We start from the raw sequence: 26,289 nt of genomic DNA, 5'->3' as shown, positions 1-26,289 counted from the left end.
TGGTGGGGGAAGTCCCTTAATGACAGGAGACAATAGCTGTTTGTACAGTGATACATACATAAAACTTTGTCACCACGGAATCTCTTAAAACGTGATTATACTTATCTGAGACATTAATCATTGAATAATTAGCATAAGCAGTGAAGCACGTATGTGGGCAAGAAATTCGAAATCTTATTCATGGGATTACTGAAATGTTATTTTTTTTCCCATAATTTGGAAGACAGCGTAAGTACAGCGCTAAAGTAATAAAAAAGATGTGGGCTTTGGAATCTCAGCGATCTTTAAATCAATGTAGCATTTGTCCCGAAGTTAAACTGACATGTTATACTAAACACACAGAGGAAGTTGAACAGACAAAAGTCTTGACGTAAAAGGATCAGTTTTCAAATTTGGTCTCCTAACGGACAATCAGACCCGCACCCTGAAGGGGTAACGTTGTTACATTAATCCAAAATCGGGGCCTTCTTTTTCCTGTGGTACCAAAACGTCGGGGCACACGCGGGCAGTTCCGTGTTGCACGTACCTCCCGTCCCCGAGCCCGCGCTCAGCCGTCTGTCGCCACAGGGCTCGCCCAGCTGGCTGGGGCCCTGCCAGACTCCTGTGTTTCTGTTTGCTAAACAAACGCATCTTACGCACTTCAGCTGCAGATGAAAACAAAATTATGAAACCGGGTTTTAATGTAAAACCGACTTCTAAAAAACCTGATGTTAGCAATTCCATGTAAGGAACGTAAGAGTTCTCCCTAAGGGCTGCGCCTCTCCAAATCTCGGCCTCCTCCTCTTTTTATTCACCGTTTGACAAAGAGCCCCTCCCGCCCTGTTCCAGCTCCGCGCCAATGGCCGCTCGGCCCCGGCAGCGCCGCGGGTGTCTCCGGGCCGCGCACGTGCCGGGCCCGCGGGCAGCACGAGGCGTGCGGCCCCACGCGCACTTCCCGCGGGGGTGGCGCGAAGAGGCGGCGGCGGCCGCGCGCCGATCCCTGCGCGCGTAAGCGGCCGCTCCGCCCCTCCCTCCGAGCCCCGAGTGACTCCTCCCCCTCCGCCCCGCCTCGCGCCGGCGGGGGCGAGACGCGCGAGCGGGCAGAGGGAATCCCTCGGTTTCTCCTAAGCGCCCTCCGCTCTCGCGAGACTTTTCCCGCTCTCCGCATGTCGGCTGGTGCCAGGCTCTCGCGAGAGCGGCGCGGTTCCCACGCCCGGGCTGTTGTGTCTGAGGGGAGAAGCCCGGGCGCTGAGTGGGCGGTGCGCACCGCCCCCCCCCTCCCGCCCCGCGCGTGTCTCGCGGGCCCGCGCACGCGCGCTCCGGGCCGCGGGGAGGGGGGCGCTCTCGCGAGAGTAGGAGTTTTGGCGAGAGTTTGTGGAAGATGGCGCCTGTTGTGACAGGGTGAGTGCGGGGCGTTCGCGGCGCCCGCCGGAGCCGCCGGCGCCCGGGGCTGCCTGGCCGAGGTCGTGCCGCGCCCGCCCGCCTGCTCCTCAGCCGCCGCTCGAGGGCATGGGGGGCTGCCCTCCGGACGGCCCGCGGGCGGGCCCTGCGGCGCAAACCTCGCGGGGCTGGGGTCCCGCCGGGTGGGCGCACGGAGGAGGCGCCCCGGGTGCCGGCCCGTCAGCGGCCGCGCTCTCCGGCCGCCCTGTGGCGCGGGGGACCCGGCGGGTCTGGGCGCTCACTTTGCTTTCCTTCTCTCCGGCACGGACGCGCCGGTCGGGACTCCGTGCAGGGTCAGTGCTCATCCCGGCTGCTTCGGAGCGGGTTCCCCTCTGAGGGCTCCCAAGGGAGCGGCGGAGCCCAACTGGGAGGGGACCTGGGGCGGGCACGGGCTGTTCTGCCTTCTCAGTCGCCCCGGCTCGTCCCGCCGCACGCGGGGGTCCTCCAGGCTCCCCCAGCCACGTACCGGGAGCGCTCGGACAAAGGCTTTTGCTGCTGTGGTTGGAAGTTGAGCGCGGTGCCCCAGCGCCCCTCGCACGGCGGGGCCGGCCGGGGCCCGGCCCGGCGCTGTCACTTGGCGGCGGAGCGCTCCCGGTCGCACTGAGCGCGGACGGGCTCTCCGCCCCTGCTAGCAGGACACCCATTCCATCAGGCTGGGCGACCGAGGTTCCATTTCTCTCCTCTGTGCACACCATTCCCAGGGCTTTGTTGAGTTTTAGCTGCCTTCCTTCAAGTGCTGCGGTGCAGGGCAGGGTAGCAGCCTCCCTACGCCACTAAGCCACGCTGGATCATAATGAATGGTAGTCTCCATCCCTTTCAACCACACTGGGTAATACTTAATCATAGCTAGCCAGCTGCAGCATGTGTCACTGTAATAAGTGACACCCTCTTAGCCACCTACAGCTGATGAATAATAACAGATCCACTGCTAGTATACAGTACGCAATCACACCTGCAGTGTTACATTGCACGTTGCCATTATCGCCACATCTTGATTGCTGCTGCTTATTTTAAGTACTGTATCCTTAATTTTGGACTATGCTGAGCAGTGTGTGTGACCTCTCTATGTGTTGAGGGAAGAGACAGGAGAAGAACAAGCTTGCTCTGTACACTACCTGTTTGTTCCAAATGAATTTTTTTCTGGTTAAAGTACTTCTAGGTCTTTCTAAAACGTGGACCTTATTTTAAGATTTCACAGTGTGTCTGTGACCTTCTGTCTTCCCTGTGGGATTACATTGTCTACAGCATTGGCTCTGTGGTTAGAGAGCAACAGCCTGCTTGGGGGTGGGGTGGAGTTGGAGGTTGATGCTTTTGTTCTCATGGAGAAGGTAGCATTATGGTATTTTGTTGTTTTGTTTGGCTGCAGTAATGTTTCCAATTCCTCACTCTTGTTTGTCCAAAAATAAATCGAAACTTTTGCTTGATTTCTCTCTTGATGAATCTTGTGGCTGATATACAATTTCCCAATTAAATGTTCTTTAGGGAAGCTAATCTTGTTTGTTATGATTCCTGGAGTGTACTATTTTAGAGGTTGGACTTTAAAGAAGGGAACAAATGTTTTTAAAGTTTGCTATAACTATTAGGCTGTGCTCTAATTAACAAATAAGTTTTTCCACGTTTCTGTTAGTTTGCTCATCCAAATATTTGGGCTCCATTTCCTTTTGTTTATTGATTATTAGAAGATTGTCAGAAGTGTTGTCATGTCTGTGACATTAGTTTTATCCTTTTTAGATGTCTGTTAAAATGTTAACAAAAAAACTGGATTATTTTAAAAACAGTGATCAAATAATCAGAGTGGTAGAAAAAATATTTTAATGAGAGTAAAAAAATTGTGTATAGTTTTGGATTTTAATGCTACATTTATTGTTTAAACCTAGAAGTCAAATAATTCTCTGGAAAAATAATTTTGTTTTCTTATTGTTAAACACTTCAGTGTTGGTAAAATGAAATATGCTAGCTTTTGTTAATGTTGTAGTTACATTGCATGAAGAAGCCTGATTTTTTTTTTTTTTTTAATTTTTTTTTTTTATTAAATGACCTGTTTTTGGAGTGTGGCTCTGATGCTGAGTTGTTTGTGTGTATTAGGATTAAAAATGAATGATTCTTCAGTAGCTGATTTTTTTTTTCCAAAGTAGTTCATATAAGGAATTTTCTTTCTAAGCTGTTCTATAAAAACTTATTTGGACGGGGGAAAAAAAGTATTTGAAATTAAAAAGCAATAACTGAAGAATGTGATATGGAAATCGTGCATTGCATTTGAATGGGCATCCCATGGGCACTCAAACTTTGAGGTAGAGCTTATGGCACTTTTTTAGTCAGTGTTACCTGAATGAAAAAGCTTTTTTTATTTTCCTGTGAAAACTGTATGCCCTAGCTTAAGGTATGGTATGTAGGTTTATGCAGTGTCGGAGTGGAATAGTAGGAGTTCACTGCAGCAGTTTTGGGGGCAGTCAGAGTACCTTACGGCTTCGTTGTTTGCAGCATGTGGCACACTCATGCCGCTGCCTCACAAGGAGCTTTTTGATGAAACTTGCTCATATGTACAGTGTGACAAGCTAAACTGTACAGTGGCAGAACCAGATACACTGAGAAAGCAAACAGAAACATGAGATAAGTAACTTAAAATGAATTACTATTCACAACTATTATTTAAAAGAAGTGGATAATTTATGGCTGGGATTATAGGATAGTATTTTTGGGGTTTTGTGGAGTATTTTTAGTTTTGGTTGTGAACAATTTAGGGAAATATTTTAAGATGACAAAATTAATGAAAATGCTTCTTTAATTACATTTTGAGTGTAAACCACTTGTTTTTCAATAATTGCTGATATTGCAAAAATACCTGTGGACGTCCATTAGCTTGAAAATTGCTAATTAATTAATGCTAATTAATGCTAATTAATTAATTGCTAATTAAATTAATGAAAATGCTTCTTTAATTACATTTTGAGTGTAAACCACTTGTTTTTCAATAATTGCTGATATTGCAAAAATACCTGTGGCCGTCCATTAGCTTGAAAATTGCTCTGCTAAGTCTAATAAAGCCATATGACAGAGAAAAATCTCTAGTACCTTGAACTTAATTTTGTAATTTTACAGTGACATAAAGTATGGAATGGTGCCTTCTTAGTAGCCTGGGACAACCTGATCTTTAAAATAGTAGAAGCCAACTTCGAAATAAAAGATTGAAATGATAAATAGTAGGCATTGTCTTGTGTACTCAATTACCAGTTAAAACCTCAGTAATTGCAGAATACAATATAGCACTTGGATTATTTTTCTAACAGGTTGAGAAGCCTTGAAAAAGACAAAAGTACTTTGAGTAGGCTTATTGCTGGTATGATGGTGGTTTGCCATAGACACTGTAAAGCAGAAAATTGTTTTAGTCACATTTCTAAGTAACTAGCTGTTCATGTTCCGCATCTGAATTAGTCATCCTGGAGTTCAGTGGTTATGAGGGGTTTCCTGACCCAGAATGCTTAATGATTTAAGGGTAAGGGAAAACTCATGAGATCTGTGGTGGCACAGTAGAATGTTTGGCATCGGTGTCATGAATTTTAGTGTAGTAGTATAGATGTGACAGCCATCTGGTCATTTCATTTCTTTGGTTTTAATGAGAAACATGAAAAAAACTTGTAGGAGGTTTTTGAAAGAGGATTCTGTTTCATGGAGCTCTCCCAACCACAAGGAAAAAGAAGTTGAGAGGTGAAAATACAACCATAATAATACAACAAGTTTACCATAACTTCAACCTCATCTACATCCTGATTAGTAATTTTAGAATGAGGACCTTGACCAGTGAGGGTCTTGAAGTAGAGAGTGAAGTGGATGCTGCTCAAGAAGTGAGATGGGGAAGGACTTGTGTGATCCAGCCATAGACTAAAAAAAGCTATTGAGAGAGGAATGTTCATAAGGATCAGATCTGGATCTTGAAAGATGAAGAAGATTGCTTCACTGTTTCAGGTGTGAACTTCTGTGGTCACGTGATTAAATTTCAGCTGCTAGAGGGATATCTTAGTGATGTGATGAGCGTTGCTAGGATCTCAGCAGCAGGTTGTTTCTAGGACCTATACAGAACCTAGATTTTAGGGCTAATGTTTAGTTAGGACTTAAAGTAGTGGAAAAGAGACCAACGCAGTGGTGGAATTAGTAAGACCTTTATGTTGTCTGTGCTGAGCTGATAGTGAGGCATCAGTATTGGAAAAAAGAGACTCGATCTGGGGTGTTGACTTGGACAAGCACAGGAGATAGGGAGTAGAAAGAATATTTCTGATTGATAGCAGGGAGTTCATAGTTGAATTTGAATCCTGGCCCTGGACAGAATGAAGACAAATGGAAAGGGATGCAAGACAAAAGCCAATGAAGTGATTCATAAGATAATACAGGTGAACGAGGAGGATGAGTCATGACAGCAACGCCAAGGGAATGAGGGAGAGTTATTTCTGGAAAAGAAGCATTGCTGGTAGTCTTGGGTGACAGACAGGTCTAGGACCATAACAATTACATACTGATTCTGAGCCTCGTCATAGGGCTAGGCTGCAAGAGATTTTAGAATGGTTGCACTGAAGCTTAAGGAGTGGAAAAAAGATGATGTAGACTATAGGACTAGAATTCATGGATGAGTTCTTCAGGCAACAGTTTTTGCTGTCACTGAAGGTTTAAACAGTGCTTATTAAAATTTGAGTAATAGCATAACTACAGTTATTGTATTGTGTATATGCACCTGATGAATGTTAAAGATTGGGGAAAACTCCTTTACAATCAAATGAGTAGATGGTTTTGTGTGACTTGTTATCAAGGAACATGAGCTGTCTTAAGTCAGACTATTGGGAAATCCTTGTGAGCACTGTATTCTTGAAGGAGTCTTCTGAAATGCTGGCAAATACTCTTAAGCTTTCGTGCTTTCAGTAGAAGCAATTTTATGGACTTAAGGTCTTAATTTGGATTTTATTTGCTTTTGCTGTTTATTCATTGTATTAAGTAGCTCTTTGTTGTTTGACTTACTCTGATATGGAGCACAAAAGAAGTTTGAAAATAATCTTTTTGTAGCTTGATTTCTCCTGAAATAATCTGTAGACCATTGTATTTGGCATAGTATGTGTGGGCTTGTTACAGCCAGTTAAAAGGCAATATCCTTTTCTGATATCTCTTGGCAAAAATTGTTCTCTTTTAAGTATTGTTCTGTATTATGAATTGCATAATGATCATGGGTTTGTGAATGAGAGTGAGTTTCTTTCCTCTGACTTGCTAATTTCTGTTTTGCAGTAATAATTTATTTTAGGACTATTTTTCATTATTTTGAGCTCCAATTTCTCTGTTTAAAAACATTGTGAAAAGAAGAGCAAGTAGCCTGTAGATGTGTATAAAGTCTTCCTAAAAGACTTGTGTTGCCTTCACAGATAAAAATTTTGAAGAAAGGTTTTATAGTTACTAATTCATTGTGGGTGAAGATTACGGTTAGGGTGCAGTGTGTACCTGTTCTGTGCTATGTTTGGTTTTAGATAAACTTGGAAAGATAGGTTGTCATTTTGAATTGTAAAATACATATTTAATACAAACAAGTATTCTATCTTTTGCATTTTGTCAGAATCTCTCTTGGGATGAAGAATGCAGTTTATGCACAGTATTAGTTTGATATTTGGAGAGCAAATCATGTCAGCAGAATTCTGAAGTTTCAGGACATCAATTTTCTGTGTTTGTAATACTTGCAACCCGAAATTCTTTGGATGTTAGTTGCAAGCACATTACTGTAACTGAACTATATGGCACTAATGTGCTGAAATACTGCCTCCCAAGAGCATTTCACATGGAAGGTGTATTCTAAGTGGTGTTGTTTTGTTTTGTTTTTTTTTAGTTTGTTATTTCAATGTTTCTAAAAATTGGGCAGTTGTGTATGCTGGCTTTTATAGAATTACTTGTTTTCATCTTTTGTGTTTAGGTGAAAAAGAGGAAAAGGCAAATGTCAACTATATTGTCAGATGAGAGCTTAATTCTGTTCACAAAAGTGGATATGCCTTTTAAGTCTATAATATTTCAAGGCAGTTATATAATTATAAATTCTTATCTCACTAAACTTCCATTATTTTAATGTGGAAATGCTTATAGCATCCTTACCATGAACATAATTGCATTAATTAGCAGTTAAGATTATGTGAGGTAAGGAAATAATACAGAATTATGGTTATCTTTTGTAATATAAAAATTCAGAAATTGAAACAGCCAATACACACCTCTGAAGAGGAAGTTATTAATAGAAGCAGTTTCTATATCCCTATATTCTTACTGAGTCTTGGAAAAGTAAGGATTAAACTTAGAGTTTCTCATTTCCTGGGTTTCTACTTATGTGGTGTTCTCTACTCATAATTTGTGTATTTATTTTGTGGTTGCTACCTTTTACAAAAAATGTTAAGTAAGATTTACAGCCTGAAGAAACTCTTTTGTCCCCTTTGCTATGTCACATCACAGCCATTTTTCACAGCCTATTTATACTGTTTAAAATAATTTTATTTTCTGAAAAATAGTTCATGCTGTTGAACTGCACTTTTGTTATCCAGATGGTGACATATGGCCATGTATCTTCTTGCTTTTATGCTTGTAAATGCATAAACTACATATTTGTGGTTGTAGACTTTTTTACCAGGAAGGAAAAGAACGTAAGGGTTTCAGTATGTACAGTGTGAGAAGTCTCTTGATTAAGCTTGCAGATTTTGATCCTTAAAAGAGACAGAGATTGTTACTTTGTTTATTATATATTCTAATATTGTATATGTATTAAAATTATATATAAAATATAAAATGAAGACAAAGATACTGGTTTTTTTTAGTATTTTTATTTTTTAAAAGCTTGACTGATCTCTAAAATTTTACTATAAGACATAATTATCATGTTTTATTATTTGATTAATAAGATTGTTTAATGAATGGCATGCTGCTGGGATGTGATTTGTTCTCTCTAAAGCAGCCTGAACACTTCAGTCAACAGCACGTGTCTTCAGGAAGCTTGCGAGGCTCTCTTTTGAATGTCTTTTTATGTAGATAAGTCTTGAAATGTTCGTGTTGAATTGAAATATGTATTTCTATAGTTATTTAAACTAAGAAAAGCCCTGCAGAATGATCTTGGCTAGTTAGAGGACTGGGCAATCACCAGATGTGAAATTTAACAAGGGCAGCTGGGGATGTGCATAGGCAAGGGAATGGGGGGCTGCAGAAAGGGGCCTGGGGGTCCTGGTTGACAGAAAGCTGGACATGAGCCAGCAGTGCCCTGGCAGCCAGGAGGGCCAAGCGTGTCCTGGGGTGCACCAGGCCCAGCATGGCCAGCCAGGCAAGGGAGGGGATTGTCCTGCTCTGCCCTGAGCTGGGGCAGCCTCACCTCAAATGCTGGGGGCAGTTTTGGGCACCACAAGGTGAGAAAGATGTAAAGCTCTTGGAAAGCATTCAAAGGAGTACCATGAAGATGGTGAAAGGTCTAGAGGGAAAATCATGTGAGGAACTGAGATCAGCTGTCTTAACCAGTATGGAGGAGACCAAGAAGAGACCTCATCATAGCCTAGAGCTTTCTCACAGGGGGAAGCACAGGGGCAGACACTGATCTCTTCTCTGGTGACCAGTGACAGGATGCAAGGGAATGGCCTGAATTTGTGTCGGGAAAGATTTAGGTTAGGTATTACGAAAAGGTTCCCCAGGGAAGTGGTCACTGCACCAAGCCTGACAGAGTTCAAGAAGTATCTGGACAATGCTTTCAAGGCACATGGCGTGAATCTTGGGGTATCCTGCATGCGGCCAGGAATTGGGCCTCGTGATCCTGGTGGATCCCTTCCAACTCAGGATGTTCTATGAGTCTGATTCTAAAGTTGTTTACATGCTTCACTTGGAAAACATGAAGACCTTACAGTGGTAGTGGTTATGGTATTACTTTTCTTCATTTGTTTCTTATTCAGGAGCAGGAGTTTATCTCCATTTTGTTGTAATGCATGACTAGCTTGTATGCTGTGGTATTTCATCTGTGCATTGAAAATCCAGAACACTTTCTCAAATAGGCAATAAGCTGTATTGGCAACTAATAATTTCTAACTGCTCTGTGTAAGATCACAGCTGGTTGTTTTAATTTTTCTAGTTCTTGTAGGTTGGATTAAAGGGTATATGCTACAATGGATCCTAGTTAGTGTTTTGGTTATTAATCTCTTACAGTTATTTGATTAGAGGAATGAATACCTAATTTTTTTCCTTTATGAGTACAGACAAATACAGACATTTTTCTTAATGTGCTAGAAAAAAAATGTCTTTCTGCTTTTATTCTTGGTAATGTTGCTTGGTCTGTAGGGCCTTTCATCTGCACTTTGTTTTTTTCAAAACCATACTTGCGGCATATTTTTAGTGTGTGGTGTTTTGGGAGATTACCAGGAAAAGTTGGTATCGAACTGAAACTTGATCAGGCTGCCGTGAAATTCAGAATTTTCCAAGCCTGAAAGAGGGAATTGGATTGTGCAAAATACTTCTCCCTAATTTTGCCAAACTGTAGAAACTGCATTAAATAAAATATTCTCTTCAGAAGATATCCTGCTTTCCTTTTCCTGGCAGCTCTTTTTTTCACTCTGTAATTTAATTTTTTCTGGGAGCAGTGGCAAAGGATCTTGCAGGCAGTGTTTGCAAGTTGCAAATTGTGGATTAGGAGCTGCCAGTGTAGAAAATAAGGTTACAGTTGTTTGCTCAGCAGAAGACTTTGTGAAACTAAGCTTTTGTCAGTTATTGATTACAGGGGAGCTTGTCTTGGTAAGATGGTGAATCTTACATAAAGGGAGCTTCAAAATTAAGGTTTAGAGTTGTGGAGGTGCTTGTACACACTCTGAGTTTATGCCATTGTGGAAGAGTTCTAAGGGTAGGCAGAATAAATAATAATTAGTCTTACTCAGTTATTGTTGTTGTTCCAGCCGTCTGCGTAAAAGCTCTTCATGTCCTGAACATGAAAAAACAAGCACAAAACCCTAGTGACTTGCCAAGGTCAAACAGTCTGTGGAGAGGAGGAAATAGAATTACTGTCTTCTGCCTCTGTTCTTGTACTTGGTGTAGTTATGGGCTGTTTACTGAGTTTTGACAGGTGACATTATGTTGTCTCTCCCACCTGTGGCCATGAAAGCTGGTCAGGAGAAATCAGACTTCCTTAGGTTTTTCATCTCCATAACAGAAAGGTATGGTACAGAATACTTGAGTGACTGTATTCATCCTTTATGTGTTCAGGTTATAGAGAACGATATTGGAGTGGACACTAGAGAGATGCTGCTCTCTTAGATAATTGAGACAGATGTGATGGTTGGGGCACGACCAGTAGATAAATGTGCCATGTAATAAAATAAAGTGGTGCTCCAGTGTGCTGTTGCCATGCCTTTATACTGCTGAAGAAATTATTCTGTATAGGTACTTATTTTCAAAATCAAGAATATTTCATTACTTTCTAAATCTGCCACCCAGCTCTAATTTCAGTGGTGAGTGTCAGAACTCAGAAAGGAAAAGGCTTTGGTGAAAGACTGCTGTTATTCTGCATGTGTGTGCTTCTTTTCATGCTTACTTTTGTAGTATATATACAGTGATGACTAGTAAAATCCTCAATAATGTAATATCTTCCAGAAGTTATGGGGATGTATCAAAACTATTTTGGACTTGTCTTTTTGTCTGAGTGTTTTTCTGGCCAAGTTCTTTTCTTCCGCTGTTCAGTACTTTGTCAGCATTGAGTCCAGGGGTGTTCCTGGTTTGGTATAGTTTTTTGGGGTTTTTTTTTGTTTGGTTTGTTGAGGTTTTGTTTGTTTGTTTTTTTAATTTTCTTTTTGCATTCCATTTTTGTTTTCCATTTACTATTGCATGGTTGATGTTGCATTTGGTTTGTTTTGTTTATGTGTGCATTACAAATTTCTCACAATAAGTGAGAAGCACGGAGAGCTGTTAATCAAAATAAGTATATGGGATTAGGCTTCCTCTTTGCAAGAGATTTGTAGCATGCTTGATGTGTTGTGACAAACTGTTTTAGTCAGCACAGATGATACTGAGATGGAATTCTGATCATGGTATAGAAGTTCAAGGGTTCTTTGTATAAGTACTGTATTTACAAGTGTGCCCTCCTCTCTTAATTGTTTTGCTGTTGATTATGGAGGTAACATATCTCTTAGTTTGTCTGTAACAGTGATGGAAGAATATGTTTAGCAGAGAGAAAAAGCAGGCAGTTCTCTAGAGCTAAAGCAAATTTTTTGATCTAAGAGTCACCTGAAGCAGGAAAGGTATGAAAAGCTATTCTGATAATCTATTTTAATTAATAATATAGATGTTGGCCAGGCTTATGTTCAGTTTTGATAATACAGTAAATAAGATTAGTGTTCCCAGTGCTTACATTTAGATAGCAACACTCTCAAAATACCAAGAACTGTGTTAAAACAAATGTGAGAACTATGCCAAAACAAACGTCAGAACTTTCTGCAAAAACTTACTTTTTTTTTTGCAATGGGCAAAATACCTGTATTTCACAACAGTTATCAGGCAAAACAAAGGAGTCGTTATGAAATAAGGTTTAAAAAAGTTTTACGTAGTTTTACTCCAAATCAGCTTGTTGAAGTGATAAATCATACTTCACATGGTAGCAAAGGAAAAGTAGACCAGGCCTTTACAGTAATTTGTGATTGTTAAAGTCTACTAGAAAGTGTAGGGGAACTCTTGTTACTGGATCCCTTGTGCTGTAGGGGTAGTAGTCATTCTTTTTGACTGCCTACATCTGCATGTAGCTTTTGAGACTGCAGTAAACAAAAGGTGACCTCAGAAGATACACTGAAGGTACCTCTCAAAACAGAGTTTTAAGCCAGTCCTTATGTGAGCATTCCTTGGACGTAGCCTGAATTTCCATATGGGAATAAAGTGTAGAAGAAGAAAAGCTCTGGGCATATCTCTTGTTTTTACAATGTTTCTGAAAAAAATCTTAGTATTGTTTTTGATTGTTAAATACTTAGCAAATAATAAGAAAAACTGAACTGACCTTACTGCCTTAATGTCTCACCATATTGCTGGATGGCACTTAAGGTTAGCAGTAGACTGGTTAGATTGTCAGTTTGCGTAGTCATGAAAGTACTATTGCATCAGGTTAAATTTAAAAGTTTATCTTTTTCAGTTTAACTAGTCCTAAAAAAAGCCAACCAAAACCAACAGACCTATGTTTGCCAGAAGGTATTAGGCTGTGATGAATATTGTATCTGTAGAGATAAGAGACTTCTTCACTTACTGAAACTTTTCCTCTGTCCTTAGGATTCAAATTGTGGATATCATTGTTGGAAGTATTCAGCAGATTTTACTGGTGGCACTTCTGATATTTTCTTTGTGGTGTTTAGTATTCTCCTGCCTAATGGCCCTGATTGTAGAATAGATTTTTCAGTAATGATATTACCTTTTGTAAGATGAATAATACTATTCTGCCATTGTACAAATTGAATTCCTAGCTAATATTTTCTCTTTTTTTGTTTTGACATTAGTTGAAAAATATATATAGCCAATGCTTGACATTCCTTTCCTCTGATTCCAGTTTATATCTGCTCAATTCTGCTTCCGCTTGTTACATATAAAGCATACTGAAATAATATAGGGTATTGTATTTTGCTTAGTCGTTTTCAGTTGTGTTCTCTCCTGAATTTTGTGAGCAGCTCTCAATTAGTTTTGCTTCTGAATAGTTTTTTCTTTTCTTTTCTTCCTTCTTTAATTATTTTTAATGGAGTAGCACACCAGAATACTTCCCCTGTTTTTTGTTTTTTTTCTATGAAGTTTCTGTGTAAGCCTCATTCTCTTTGTTCCTGGGCAATCCGTGTTCACTTCTGTTTGTCCAGAGCAATACATTCAGACTACTTACCAACACTGTTGTTCCTTTTTTCCCTTAAATTTTGCTGTTACTAGCCCTAAGGATTGTGGTGTACTTGGGGCATCACCACATCCATTATCTACAGAGCAGGGAAGACACTGTTGCTACTCAGCTAGTGTGATAACACTAACAACTGTATGTTTTAAATCAAGTCCAAACCCTATTTTTTACTTTTGGGAACTTTAAACTTTGCTTTGTCAGTGTCTTGGATTATGAGAGGGGATGTCTAATAAGCACTTGTATATGATTTGTCTCACCCCTTGAGAACTGATGAGGATTGGAGAGAGAATAAAATCTGAAGAATTCAAGAAGGTGAGATATATCTTGTAACAAAAGGCAAAACACTGATATGGAGAGAGAAGCGTAAAACTTAAGTTATACTGGTAAAGCCAGAGAAAGATCCAGTGTTACTATTGTGAAGGCAGGAAATATATTTTGGGAGGGGGAAGAAGACAGTGAAGGATCACTTCATTTTAGAGGAATTCTCTTTTTTGCTTTTTCCACCCTTCTTTCTTTTGAAATGTTTCAATCCTCTTCATGTATGGGAAGTTACTACTATTTTTTTATCCTTTGCTACTCCAAAGAGAATGGGTAAAATAGATCTTTGAATGAATACAGACTTCAATCTGTTGCTAGTGGCTTTGTTGGGTGTATATTGAAGGCTGTGAGAAGCAGGACACTTCGTTCTTACTAACATGGTGTATTTCTAAAGCAACAGAGCAGGGAGAAAGGATTGTTTTTGAAGTGATGAAAGCAAATAAAGTTAAGCTGAGACCAGGTTAAAATCAGTAAATAAGCATTGCCCACAAGGTGGTGGGTGTGTGTCTGTGTGTATATAGATACACTTAAAAGTGTTTGTTATACTGCTTTAATATACAACTTGGATTTATAGTTACTATACAGACAGTTTCTTCTAACATAAGATGGGTTAAAACAGCATGTGATGTTCTGCATAAAATTGTAACTGTTCTTTTTGCCTGGTTCAGTGGTTGAATGCGAGTATTTGATTTGCTTTTAATACCTTTACAGAACCCTAGAGAAATGGTATCATACCAGAGTGTCTTAATGTAGGTTTAAAATTACCAGTTTGATCAAGATAGTTCTCTTACACTTTTTGTTCTCATTATAGAAGGCATCTTTATTGGTGATACATGTGCTGATCTTCTGTTCTTGCTTAAAAAAAAAAAGTATTTGAAAGCTTACTATACAGATATTCTGGAAGTAAATGTGTAACAATGGTGCACTTTTTCATCCAACAGTGAGCCTCAGTTTACTTTTGCTGATTAAACAGCTCCTGTAGGCCTTTGTCTAAAGCATTTCTCATTTTGGATCAAAATTTAAAAGTCAAACAGGCATATCCCTTGGATATCAGAATTGAATAATTGTTCCAGCCAGCAAGGCTAATGTGTGCAACCTTGCTTCTTTGATTAAAGGTTTGTTCCTTTGATAAAAGGAATCTTCAGACTATCAGTCTTGCAACACTGGTCCATAGTTGGAGAAACAGGAAGCAAACACTTCAGCATCGTCCCAGATCACCATTGCTCTTTCAGTCTGTGGTGTCTTCCTTTATTTCAGCTGCTTTCTTAAAGTCTTTCTTGGAGGCCAAAAGTAGCTTCATGCAGTTTTCCTAAGAGTAGAGTCATTTATCAGCTTCTCCTTTGCCAAATAATCTGTAATGGAATCCACTACATTTTCTCTGCCTGAGGCTGTTTATTGCATTGTCCACCTGATTTTGACTTGCTGTCTTGATTGCTTATTCTGTCTGTTTTCTGCAGTGTTGTAGTTAATTGTAGCTGTTAGAAACATCTTGAGGACTCTAAGTTCAAAGTGCCCTAGGTCTTGGCACAGTGTCCTTCCTGTAAGCAACCTGTATTCACCTGTCATTCAAGCTGCTTGCAAGCTGTTGGGTGGCATACAGGTCCAGGGAGCCCTTTTAGCAGGGTTCTAGTATATCTTAAAGGGTGGACTTTGGTTTTCATTGTAAAACCAGCCAGGATAACTGGAGCTCTTTATGCTCCTTGTGTTTTGGGAAGAATGGTGTGCTGAATGTTGAGTGTACTTCAAGTTTGTCGCAAGGTGTGCTGGCACGGCCAACCAGATTTAGAGCTAGTAAAAGGATCATAGTTGGGTGTCTGTCATGGCATTGTTTATATAGTTAATGAAGATTTATTTCCTAAAGGGCATTATGCTTTGTAGTTGCCAGTCTCTTGGGGGAAACTGGAAAATCCTTTCCTTTTTAAAAAAACCCAAAAAAACTACTTGATCCAGAAAACTCCGCAGCACCACTCCTTTGCTGCCCTCCCTGAAACAAATTATCAGTAGAAATTTATTATGCTTTCCCTTAAAGTTTGTGGTTAATTTTATTAATAAGCATTTGTATTTTCATGCCATACTTGACAGCTGGTTTCTGTGGTGTTCTGTTGCAGCACTTTGGTCAGTAGTGGGCTCCTGTGGCTGCTGAGCTGTGTGATTTGCAGGCTTTGCAAGTGTCAGTCCTTTATGAACCTGAATTTACTGATCTGTTAAAACTAAATTTTAATTCTGGGGTGGGATGACTCTTTGAGGCTGATCATATTGATGATGTGCAGTTGGCTTGGGATTTCCTTGCACTGAACTGAAAATAGTCACAGATGGGAGAATGTTCAGGAGAGGTACCATTTAGGCTTGTGTGGTTCTTACTCTTCTTCAGCTGTCCACTAATCCTACTGCTGGAGATGGAGAAATGGATTGCTGGAACCTTGGCCTGGATAAGAATAACCCATGCATCCACTAGCAGTGGGAGCAGAACACCCTGCACACCTCAGTGGATTGTCCTTCCTCCTCTCTGCCTCACTTTGTAATAGCAGAAGGGAATGGAGAGGAATGGGTGGATGCTGGTCTGGGGCTGGGAAACAGAATGAACTCTCTGAAGGTAGATAATGATGTATATGTGTGTGGAGGCAGTTGTCTCTTGAATTTTCTGCTGCTGCAAAGACATTGAAGAGATTTTGGAGGTGGGAGAAGCAGATTTTGCTATCTCAGTGTACAAGTTTTTGTCTGACTCTTTACGTTTCATTTATTGGGGTACGGAAACATTGAGTGGCTTCTCTGTTTTACAAATGTTCTTTTATTTAGCTGTAGGGAAGTTGTTCTTCCCCCCCAAGGGAGTTTTCTGTGTGTATGGAAAAATAAAAAGCAGAAGTGAAAAATACCTCAGGCTTCCAAACCTGTCTCTCACGTTTCACTTCTCCCACTACCTTTCTCGTCATACAAGTAGTTCAGCAGTCCTTCCCTTGCCCCATAGCAATGCCATCTATCTAAAAAGTTAGACACTGTCATAGGAAATATGGTAGCTAACTTGGCACACCAAATTATTACAACAACCTGTGAACCACTGGGGAAATAAAAAAAATTTACACAGTGCTACACTTTTCTGGTGTTTAACTTGCCAGAATGTTTTATTAGGCTTTTTTCAGGCTAGTAAATATAACATAACTTTGATACCTGTTTCAAGAGGTTTATAGTTACAAATAAATTCAGTATGCTTTTTTTTTGTTTAAGAATCCACTTAAGGCAGGGGACCTAAAATTGTGTGTAACTCAACAGTTAAGTTGCATTTCATAATGTGTTACTGTCACTAGAAATTCTGGAGACCCTCTGTTTGCAATCTGACTGTAGAGCAAATGGTTTCTCTATTTCATATGCCTAGGTGAGCAGTATGTAGATAACATACTACATTCAATATGAATGCTGTCTTCTCGGTATTTAATCTTTCCCACAACCATATAAAATAATTTAAGCAGTTTAAAACTCATATTCTGAATTTCCTTCATTTGTTTAGACTGTGTTTTGTGTATGTTCTTTTGTCATGTAATAGGTTTGTGGGTTTTTAGTCTCTTAAGTTGTTCTATGAATGGTAGGACTAAAGAACTTCTCTGTCTTGTACATTTGTGCTTTGTATGGTGAGGAAAGTTTGTGGGACAGTACCATGAACTCCTTCATCCCTTTTGGGCAAAGTGTAGTTTTTATAAATCTAGGGCATAAGCTTACTGTCTAGCCAAGTGGCACATGCAAAGTGATCAGCTGTGAAACAGTAATTGCCAAATTCTGCTTTGTCTTTTTCAATGACTTTGGAAATGTCTATCCAGCTTCCAGTTTTCAGAAAACCCATAGCAACTTAATTTCTTTAAAAGCTCTTGTCTTCTTTTTAGACTTCTTAATACTGATTTATGGGCACCTAAGTTATTGCAAGGATGGCTATTACATTTATTAATTGTACTAATACAGTACTAAGCCTGCCCTGTGGACAGAGTGTGCCATATTTTCCGGAATGCATTAATGCCTTGAAGAGAAGATACCGTTTCTCTAAAGCAGTGAATTCTAAGTGGCAACTTCTAATATAGGTTATCCCTTGACTTTCTTTTGGATGAGACTTTTTTCCTTCATTTATCTTGGCTGTGTGGCTATCTGCATATTTTCATTCTATCATTCAGGTTATCTATCTGGTTGTTGAACTTTAATGATTGCATTTGTCAATTTTTCTTCTGTTTTGGAGAGTTCAGTCTGCCCTGTTTGAGGCAGCAATGAGCAGAAGTTTCAGGAAGGAGATCTCTCTAGAGACTGGCGTGTTCCACATACTACATACTTGGTAGTCCTGTGCTGGTAATAATTTTAGCTGGTCAAGGTATGCTTGACAGGGTTGGTAGCTGCTAACTGAAATGACAAATTTGGTTGTTCAGTGCTTCAAGACACTTCTGACAATTTACATTCCCTTCTGGCCTGAATGTACTTGGAAGGATGAGACAGTGTTTTGAAAAGAGGTTGGGTTCAGAGCTCAGCAGTTGGGAGCCTTCGCAACACTGCTTAGGCACGCTTTTCATGCTGTAAAATCCTTGCAAAAAAATTGCCAGCACAGGCGTTATTCTGGGAAAGTCGTGTGGTAGCAGTCACAGGTTCAAGATCATGCAGAAGTTAAGTGCTGTTGGGTAATTTTTTTTAAAAAAAATAATAGTTCCTTAAATACTTAGAATATCTAGCTTAAGTTTGTCTCAAAAATCCATTCTTGTTTTCAAACTGGCTTCATGGTTTATAGTCTACCTCATTAAGATGCAAGGAGAAGTTTTACCAGTAATTTGCATTTCTGTGGAGTTTAAACTTGACAAACCTGAAAAGCAAGCCTCAGTGAATTAAGTATGATTCACACAATTTCCATTTAAAAAAATGGACAATAATAACTGCTTTGCATTTGTGTTCTTCAGATTTTTTTTCTTATGAAAAATGCTGCATAAAAGCTGTTAGGGCACAATAGAAGCATGTGTGACTATGTAAGAGAACTGTAATACTATAACACAAAAAAAAACTATGATAAGGTGTTAGCTTGCTGACATTCCAGCCATGTAATCTAATCTTTTCATATGGTTATTGTAAATGTACTGTGATAAGGAGGAGTAAAAGTTTATTATTGGAGTGTCTGTTTAACTATCTTCTACAGGGATCATTGACCCAGTTACTATAACAGTTGTTAAAAGTATTATCATATTTGATGGTAAGCATTGTGGAGATTATATTTCTCTAGCAATTTGTTTCTAAATATTTTAGTTTTACAATTGTAAGTGGCAATAATTAGAAGTAGCTTCTAGCTTATAAAATTTAAACAGAAATACAGTTTTTGCTGTACTTATCCTATTTTTGTTTTTCTCCTTCAAGTCAAGTTTTTTTTAAATGGGAATATGACCTCCTGTCTGTCCTATATCAGAATGCTCTATTAATTATTGCAGGGGCTGTAGTTGCAGTGTAATTTAGTATCTTAAAAACTTTGAATTTAGCTGTAAATTAATTCAACAACAATGACAAAAAGTCCAAAGCTGTCAAATTGTTTAAAACATCTGTTTTTCTTAAAACACAGGTTTGTGAACTGTAGATGGAATATTACCTAATTTTGCTGTCTATGCAAGTTATGTGACTCTAGAGGTTTAAGAATAATTTGCTTGTACTAAATGCTTCCCAGTTAGAGACCTTCAGCACAATCACAGGGAGAAAGCCTAACACTGGAGAATGGCCTCCAACTGATTTAGTTGTCCTAGAAAGTTGAAAAAGAGACTTCTAATTCACATTAGTTTCTCGGATGTGTTTATTGCTGCTGTTTTTATATTCATGGGATGATGTATTCATAAGCTTAATTACGAAACAATACACTTGAGTTTGACTAATTCTAGGATACTGACAGCTCATTTTGCAACTGCGCCCAGTTAATATTAGTGTAACCATGTAATTCCTGGGTGATGCAAGAAAACATCTGATATCTAGGAAACCCTATAATTTTGTAACACAGGTTGGTGCCAAATACAGCTTTGTTAAAAGGTATACGTATGCACAGGTTTTGTGTTATCAGTTTAATCTACTGAGGAGATAAATTTTATTTATCAATTTGGAAATTACTGTTTGCCTGGCAACCTGCTTAGTTGCTGATAACCTATTTTCTACTTGCAAACTGATACAATTTTTGAATTGTTTTACAAGTCTAGGATCAGTGGGTGAGACATAGCTCAGTGAAATAAGCTCATAGAATTCTAGCAGTTTACTTTTATTGAATATCAGGAGCTGCTTTCATATTGCATTTTGAAGGTTCACAGTATAGAAGTTGGAGGAAGAAAGGGAATGAAAGGAGAGGGTTTGTACTGTAATAATATTGTGTAAAAAAAATAAAAATTATATTGTATAAAAAATGTTTCCTGAAAGTGACTGAGTTGGCGGAGGAGGGAGATGATAGGGAATTGTCCCCATTTCTTAGTGGTGTTTTTTAGAAGTGTGAAAATACAGTAAAGATGTTTAAAACTGGCTCTTGAAACTTCCTTTGAAGGGCTAGGCACTGCTGTCAGCTTACAGTTCCTAAGACAAGACTAAATGAGGGAGTATATGAACTGGTTTTTATTGGCTTTTTGCTATTACTGTTATTGTTATTAACATTATTTACAATAACATTAAGGGAGTCTAATTCGAAGGTAGGGGTACACAGGTTTCTAACAGTGTACTGCTGCTGAAGTAGGTGGTCACATCCTCCTGAGTGTGCCTGTTGATTGCACTGAGGTGGTGCTGGCATTCACTGGGATGGTGATTGAATCAATGAAGTCCTCTTTCCTTTACATCTCTGGCCTCCGCAAAAAGATAGGTCTTTTTTCTGGATTACTGTTTTGAATTTATCTGTGGTAAGGTCTGACAAGTGCTGAAATTTGGTGTTTGACGGTAGGTCAGTGCAGCTGGGGGAAGCTGGCAGGCAAGACCTGTTTGGCAGTGACAAATCAGCTTAGCTGCTTCTGAAGCCACAGTGCAACTGTGAACTGGAGCAGCTGGGATACAGGCATGTTTGCTTGCCCTGACCTAGCAGAGAGAGGTGGGAAAGGCATTTGAGATGGTGGTGACTTAAACTGTCACAGCAAGACTTGTCAGAGTTGGTCTGCTTAAACCTTAGAGATGTCACTTTACTTAGCTGTCACTTCGCATTAAGTTCTTGCACTTGGTGTGAGAGTCTTATAGGTATCCTAAGCTAAGCTTCAACTAAGGATGTTAGTCTCTTGGTAAGATCTTTCAGTTTTGCTTAAGACTTGCATTTTGCAAGTAATTCTCTGTACTCAGTTTTCTCTGTTTTCTTGCATTATAGTTCTTTCCCATTAGAGTTACAGGCTTGCTTAGCTGCTCCTGTAATCTTTTTTGGCTTCTAGTGAAGTTGAGTTTGCTGAGGTGAGCAAACATCTTTCTGCAACCAACATGATGGGTTTCTGTCCCTGCTTCCCCATGTATTAGTGATGTGCCAGATTGATGGAATGAGTTAGCTCCTTTTGAAGGTCTGAGCACTGCAGGTGGTACAGGGGAAGTGAGTTGAGGAGCTTGGAGCAGGGACAGTAAGCCCCTTAGAGACAGATTAGGCCATTCTCCTTGTTTTTCTGCTAGTAGGAAGCAGTTGCTGTAGCAATAAAGCTCCTTTGTTTATGAGAGTATAGGGTAAGGAAAAGGACATGGAAGAGTGATTATCCTATTGCTTTATTAGAGCAGTGGTTAGAGATTTTGAAGCTGACCAATGACTGGCCCTGTCAAGAACCTGTTATCTCTTAAAGGGGTGTTCCAAAGAGATACATATTTGCCTTTATGATTAGTTAGGTTAGTCTGGCTTTTTGAGAATCTTTAGCCTTTGCAAATTCAGTATGGTTCTTATCACTTCCTTATAAAATCATTCACAATTTCTCCTTCTGTTACATGTTTTTGGTATTACAGTGAATGGTGGTGATTCAAAGAAAACCATGAACCTTAACTTTTTGTCCTTCTTTTTCACTTTTTTTAAAGTTATCTTCTGCAAAGAATATCAGTGCTTATTGTCCAGTTAAGGATGGAAATTATATTTACAGAGGATAAACTGTACTTTGAACACTGGAGACATTCAGTTACTGAAATGAAGGTTGAACAAATCCTTAGGTACTATACTATAGTGCTGGGTTCATATATTGGCAGGAAAGTGGTTTTAAAAGTCTCCTCTTATATCTAATTCGTGACTTTTCAAGTAATTGGGCAACAGAGATAAAAATCAGTACATTTAGTAATTTTTTCCTCATGCTTCTAAAATAAAATTCTTCAAACTAAATCTTATTTGCAGTTATGGGCCAATAGTAATTCTAAAAAGCACTGGTTTGGTACTCGATACCTCTGTTCTTGCCATATTTAGAAAGTTCATTTTTTAGAAGGTAACTGCGTGTTTTTTAAGGACTTGCTGATACTTGAATTATGGTTTAGTAGGGGATATATAATCACTTTCTTAGGAAATAAAAGTCAAGTTTGTTTGTGAAGTATGTATTCAAAGGTGATGTGCCAGGTGAGATCCTGAGGAAAATTTGCTGTGTCAGATGGACAAGAAGAGTTCTAATAATCATAAGCTGAGCAAAGTCATTGTCAGTGAAAGCTGTGACTGGAGGATATTTTGTGTAGAATCATGCTCCAGACTGATTTTGTGTATCACCCTTACTTTAATAGTCAATTTTGTGAACTATGTGCAGGTGTTTTCCTTTTTCCAAGTATCCACTCTCTTTTGGTTTGAATGGATGAAGATAAAACTAATGAGCATATTCCCTGTGCAGCTAAAATAGCTGAGCCAAATTATACTGTGCTTTAGGGACTGAGATTCTGTTGGCATGCTGATTTTTCAAGCGAATAACTCGTTCAGTTGCTAAGGTACATGTGTCCAAGTCTGCAGTTTCCACTAAACATTTGAGCCAATGTTATTAGGCAATTAATAAAAAACAAATAATAGCATGTGAATATAAAGGAATCATGGTAAATTTGAGTAATGTTTTCCTATGTTTCTTACATTCTGTACCCCTCCAACATTTTAATGGCTTTGTCCTTTAAGTTGATAGTATCCAAGTTCTTTAGTATACCTGAGATCTTTGGATTACTAGCTCCTTGCTGCAGGTACCTACAGCTAAAAGCAAAAGCAGGGAAAACACATCTCCAGGTGTATGTTTAGGCACTTCCTCATTAAACAAGCTATCACTACTGACTTCTTTGCCTCATTTAGTGTGGCAGAGTTGTGTGAGGGCTTGATTAAAATTCTGTTCTGCTTGCACAAGACCTTTGATTTTTAGAGTCATATAGTATAGTACTATACTGTATAGTGGTTACTGCCTGGAGTTTTTTCCAAATCTAGGTAGACTGCTGTAGAGAAGCAAATTTGTTTACTTTCTGTAAGTTGTTTAAAAGTGAGCCTGCTTACTGATACAGTGCAAGCTTTATTTAAATTGCAGCTGTGGTTCTGTGATTTTATGGGGATTGGAAAAGAGAGGACAATAATGAAAGCAGTGTGGGAGGATAAAAGCAGGTCAGAAAAGGGAGAGGGAGTTTCTAATTGAACCAGTGACTTGCAGTAAGAGGGCGTGACTAAGTGAAGCAGAGCTTTTTCTATTGTATTTTTGTCAGTATTATTTGATATAGTGCCAAAAGTGTGTACAGTGCTGCAGAGTGGAAGACTTGTATCAAACATATAACATGCACCCTGTGTTGGAAGACTTAAATGCTTTAAGTATAGTCGGGGACAGTACAGAATCATGCAGTACAAAGATGTGATAGTGCATGGTTGGTGGCATTCACCCTGGAGCAGGTGGGTCTTTTTGTTGTTGTTGTTCAAGAGGGGAAATGTTTTGTGTATTGATCAAAAACTTTCTGGTTTTGTGATTTCAGGGGCTGCTGTGCCCCCTGCTTCCAAAGAGTCACAGTGCAGTTGGACCACCCATCATTCACTCTTTACAGAAGAGAAAGGGACTTTAGGAGCAGTAGAAATCCATTGTTCATGTCTGTTAGACATTCTTGATTGGTGTGGTTTTAATTAATTTTATTTCCTTTTTTTTTTAGGATGGATAAGAAAGAGGGTACCTTGTGTAGTGTTTCAAAGCAAGTTGGCTGAGACTGTTTCTTTGTATGTGAATATGAAAACTGTATTTCTTTTTAAAAATGGGTTAGCTTTTATTTCAACTCGAACCTTCAGGACAAAGTCTTTATGGCAATATTTGTTATAGTAGACACCCTAATGAGAATCAGGGCCAAAGTGCTGCTGGCAGGCAAAAGTGAGAGTGAGTTGATGACTGCATGTGACTCTTACTGTGTGTGTTCATCCTGAAGGATGAACCAGCCTGTGATGGGTGAGCTGGAAGCTGTCAGTCAATTTGTTGACTTCATCAGCCTCAGGAGGATCATGCTTATGGACATAATTGTGTCTGGAGGGAGCAACAGGGGGAGATAGGTGTCATTTCTTCAGCAGTTTCTGTACCTCAGCTGTGTGACACTATAGAAGAACAAGGCAACAATATATAGGGTGTGAGTAGTCTAAGGATTCAAAGTCTCTTCACTCTATGAGGCTATGCAGATAGTTAGGAGCACAAGGTATACTGGGTCACATTAGACTGTATGTCATTAAGTTACAACAACCAACAAAAATCAGTGGAGGGCAAAACCCAAAAAACCTGTGGGGCATGGAGGGGGAGTTTCCTGAGAAGTGCTGATCTGCTCAAAACTTTATGAAGAATGAAGGTGTGTGGAATTGTAGGCTGTGAAGTATAGAGTGGGTAAGAATTACCTCTTCCTCTGTCCTTTCTTTTGACAATATCAGCTTGTTTATTTTAATTCTTTAGTTTGTGCTTCCAGTGTGGAGGTTGTTAGTACTGAATGTTACTGGTAATACAACTGTTTCTGTTTCCCATAATCGGACTTGTGTATATCAAACCTGTTTTAGTTTTGGAGAAGATAAAATTTTCCTTCTGAAGGTTTTGTTGTAGCCACTGGTATGGTTCATTTATTTAATATCTTCATCCATGGAGAAAATCACTGTAAAATGTTCTGTTTGAGCATAGGTAATTGCTTGTGTTTACTTCAATTTTAACTGACTTCTTATATACAATCATATGTCTTTCACATTAATCTCTTAGAAATTGTGTCCTTGAGGTGTTTTGACTTTTTAATTATGTGCAAAATCTGTAGATCATCACTTTTTTGAACTCTGCATTTTTAACATTGATATATCATAACAGTATGCAATTTTCAGATTAATTTAAAAATAAAGAATATCAGTGTGGAATAAAATACACTTATATAAATCAAATCCAGCAGTTATCTCCAACAGGAAACACGTTTAAAGTGATGTGGATCCAACCACTGTATGAAATGTGGTGGTCTTTATATGCCAGCTCATGCTGGATCATAAATGGCCCCTTTTTTAATATGTAGGAATTCTCTTTAGGTCTGTGAAACCAACAGATGGGAAAATGTTTTCTAGTTACAGGTCATTTCCCTTGGGAGTTGTGTTCTAAGGTGTTTGTAATAGACTATAGTTGTGTAGGTGAATGCACAGAAATACTTTCAGTATTTACAGCTTGTCTTCACTGAAATCTGTGCACAGAAAAGTATTCCTACATTAACAGAATATCCTGTGTTTTAAAATGTACACCTGCTTCTGCTTTTGCAATTGATATAACATGTTGTCCTAAACATAGAAATCTGCAAAACCAAAACAAGTCTGATGTGGAGTGGCTAAGTTTTGCCATGTAGGTTGTAGTATGCTGTTCAGTCCAGAGGAAGTGTTTCTAGCAAATGCCAGATTCAGGGATCACTCCTGAGAATTAGTGTGTCATGTACATGGGCACTGTTGCATATGTTGGCTTTGATAATTTCAAGCATGTTCAAAGTCCATAAATACGAACTTTCCTCAGTGCTTCTTCAGTTCTTCACTAATTTGTCCGTGGTAAGCAAATTGAAGCTGGAAATGGACAGAGGATAGACAATTAAAAGAAAAAGAGAAAATAAAGTCCCAGCATGCTACTTAAATCCATCTCTTTCATCTTTTCTCAGATGATGTCTCTGTTAGTGGCTGAAAAGGAATACTTTTCTATTGATCCTCAAACTTTGAATGGAAATCTGAGTATTTAACTTTCCTGCGTCTTAGATAACCTCAGTAGGCCAAGTAAACCCTTGAGATCCCATCATGGTGAGCTTGTAGTATAGTTAGTTTGTGGTAACAGATCACAAAGTAACTTGAAATTAATTCTTTGAGAAGTATTTTCATTTCTCATGGTAGAAAGAGAGCCTTTTACAAAGGTCTGGTTATCTGGTGCTAAGAGCTGAAAAAATACTTGGCAGACTTTCTAGCTTTACAGATATGTAGCAGTTACTTTAAAGCTGAGGGAGAATGATTTAAAAAATACCTGTAAATTACTGCTCTTATTTTAATTTCTTTCTTTAAAAGGCTTTTGTCTGACGAGTCACAAACTCTTCTTGTTTATTCACAAGTTACATGGCGTTGTAAGAGGTCTAGGAGGTTTCACCTGACAGTTGACAGTGATTTTAGAACTGGAGTTAAGTGAAGGACAGGAATTTGTTCTGCTGCACTCCTGGCTGAAATACACTTAAGAGTAGTTGAAATGTCAGTATTTCTCCTTCCCCAGTCCTTTCACACATAGTGGATTGTGGGATATCAGCTG

The 26,289-nt window shown here is 39.2% G+C and overlaps 1 protein-coding gene across 4 annotated transcripts in view; it reads left to right on the top strand.

The window, feature by feature from the left end:
* Nucleotides 1–124: 124 nt before the first annotated feature.
* Nucleotides 125–26,289, top strand: part of RBPJ (recombination signal binding protein for immunoglobulin kappa J region) — a 60,007-nt gene continuing 33,842 nt past the window's right edge. Inside the window, exon 1 of one of the 4 annotated variants that reach the window (XM_058839064.1) lies at nucleotides 125–987. In XM_058839064.1, the coding sequence (XP_058695047.1) occupies nucleotides 839–987 (149 nt within the window). In that variant the 5' untranslated portion in view covers nucleotides 125–838. Of the gene's footprint in view, nucleotides 988–1,328; nucleotides 1,381–1,411; nucleotides 1,713–10,586; nucleotides 10,605–26,289 lie in introns of those variants that run through there. The other 3 variants (XM_058839067.1, XM_058839063.1, XM_058839066.1) reach the window with 3 other exon arrangements.

The sequence above is a fragment of the Poecile atricapillus genome, chromosome 4, assembly GCF_030490865.1.
Source record: "Poecile atricapillus isolate bPoeAtr1 chromosome 4, bPoeAtr1.hap1, whole genome shotgun sequence".
NCBI classification, from domain to species: Eukaryota; Metazoa; Chordata; class Aves; order Passeriformes; family Paridae; genus Poecile; species Poecile atricapillus.
This window is presented reverse-complemented; position numbering and strand designations above follow the sequence as displayed.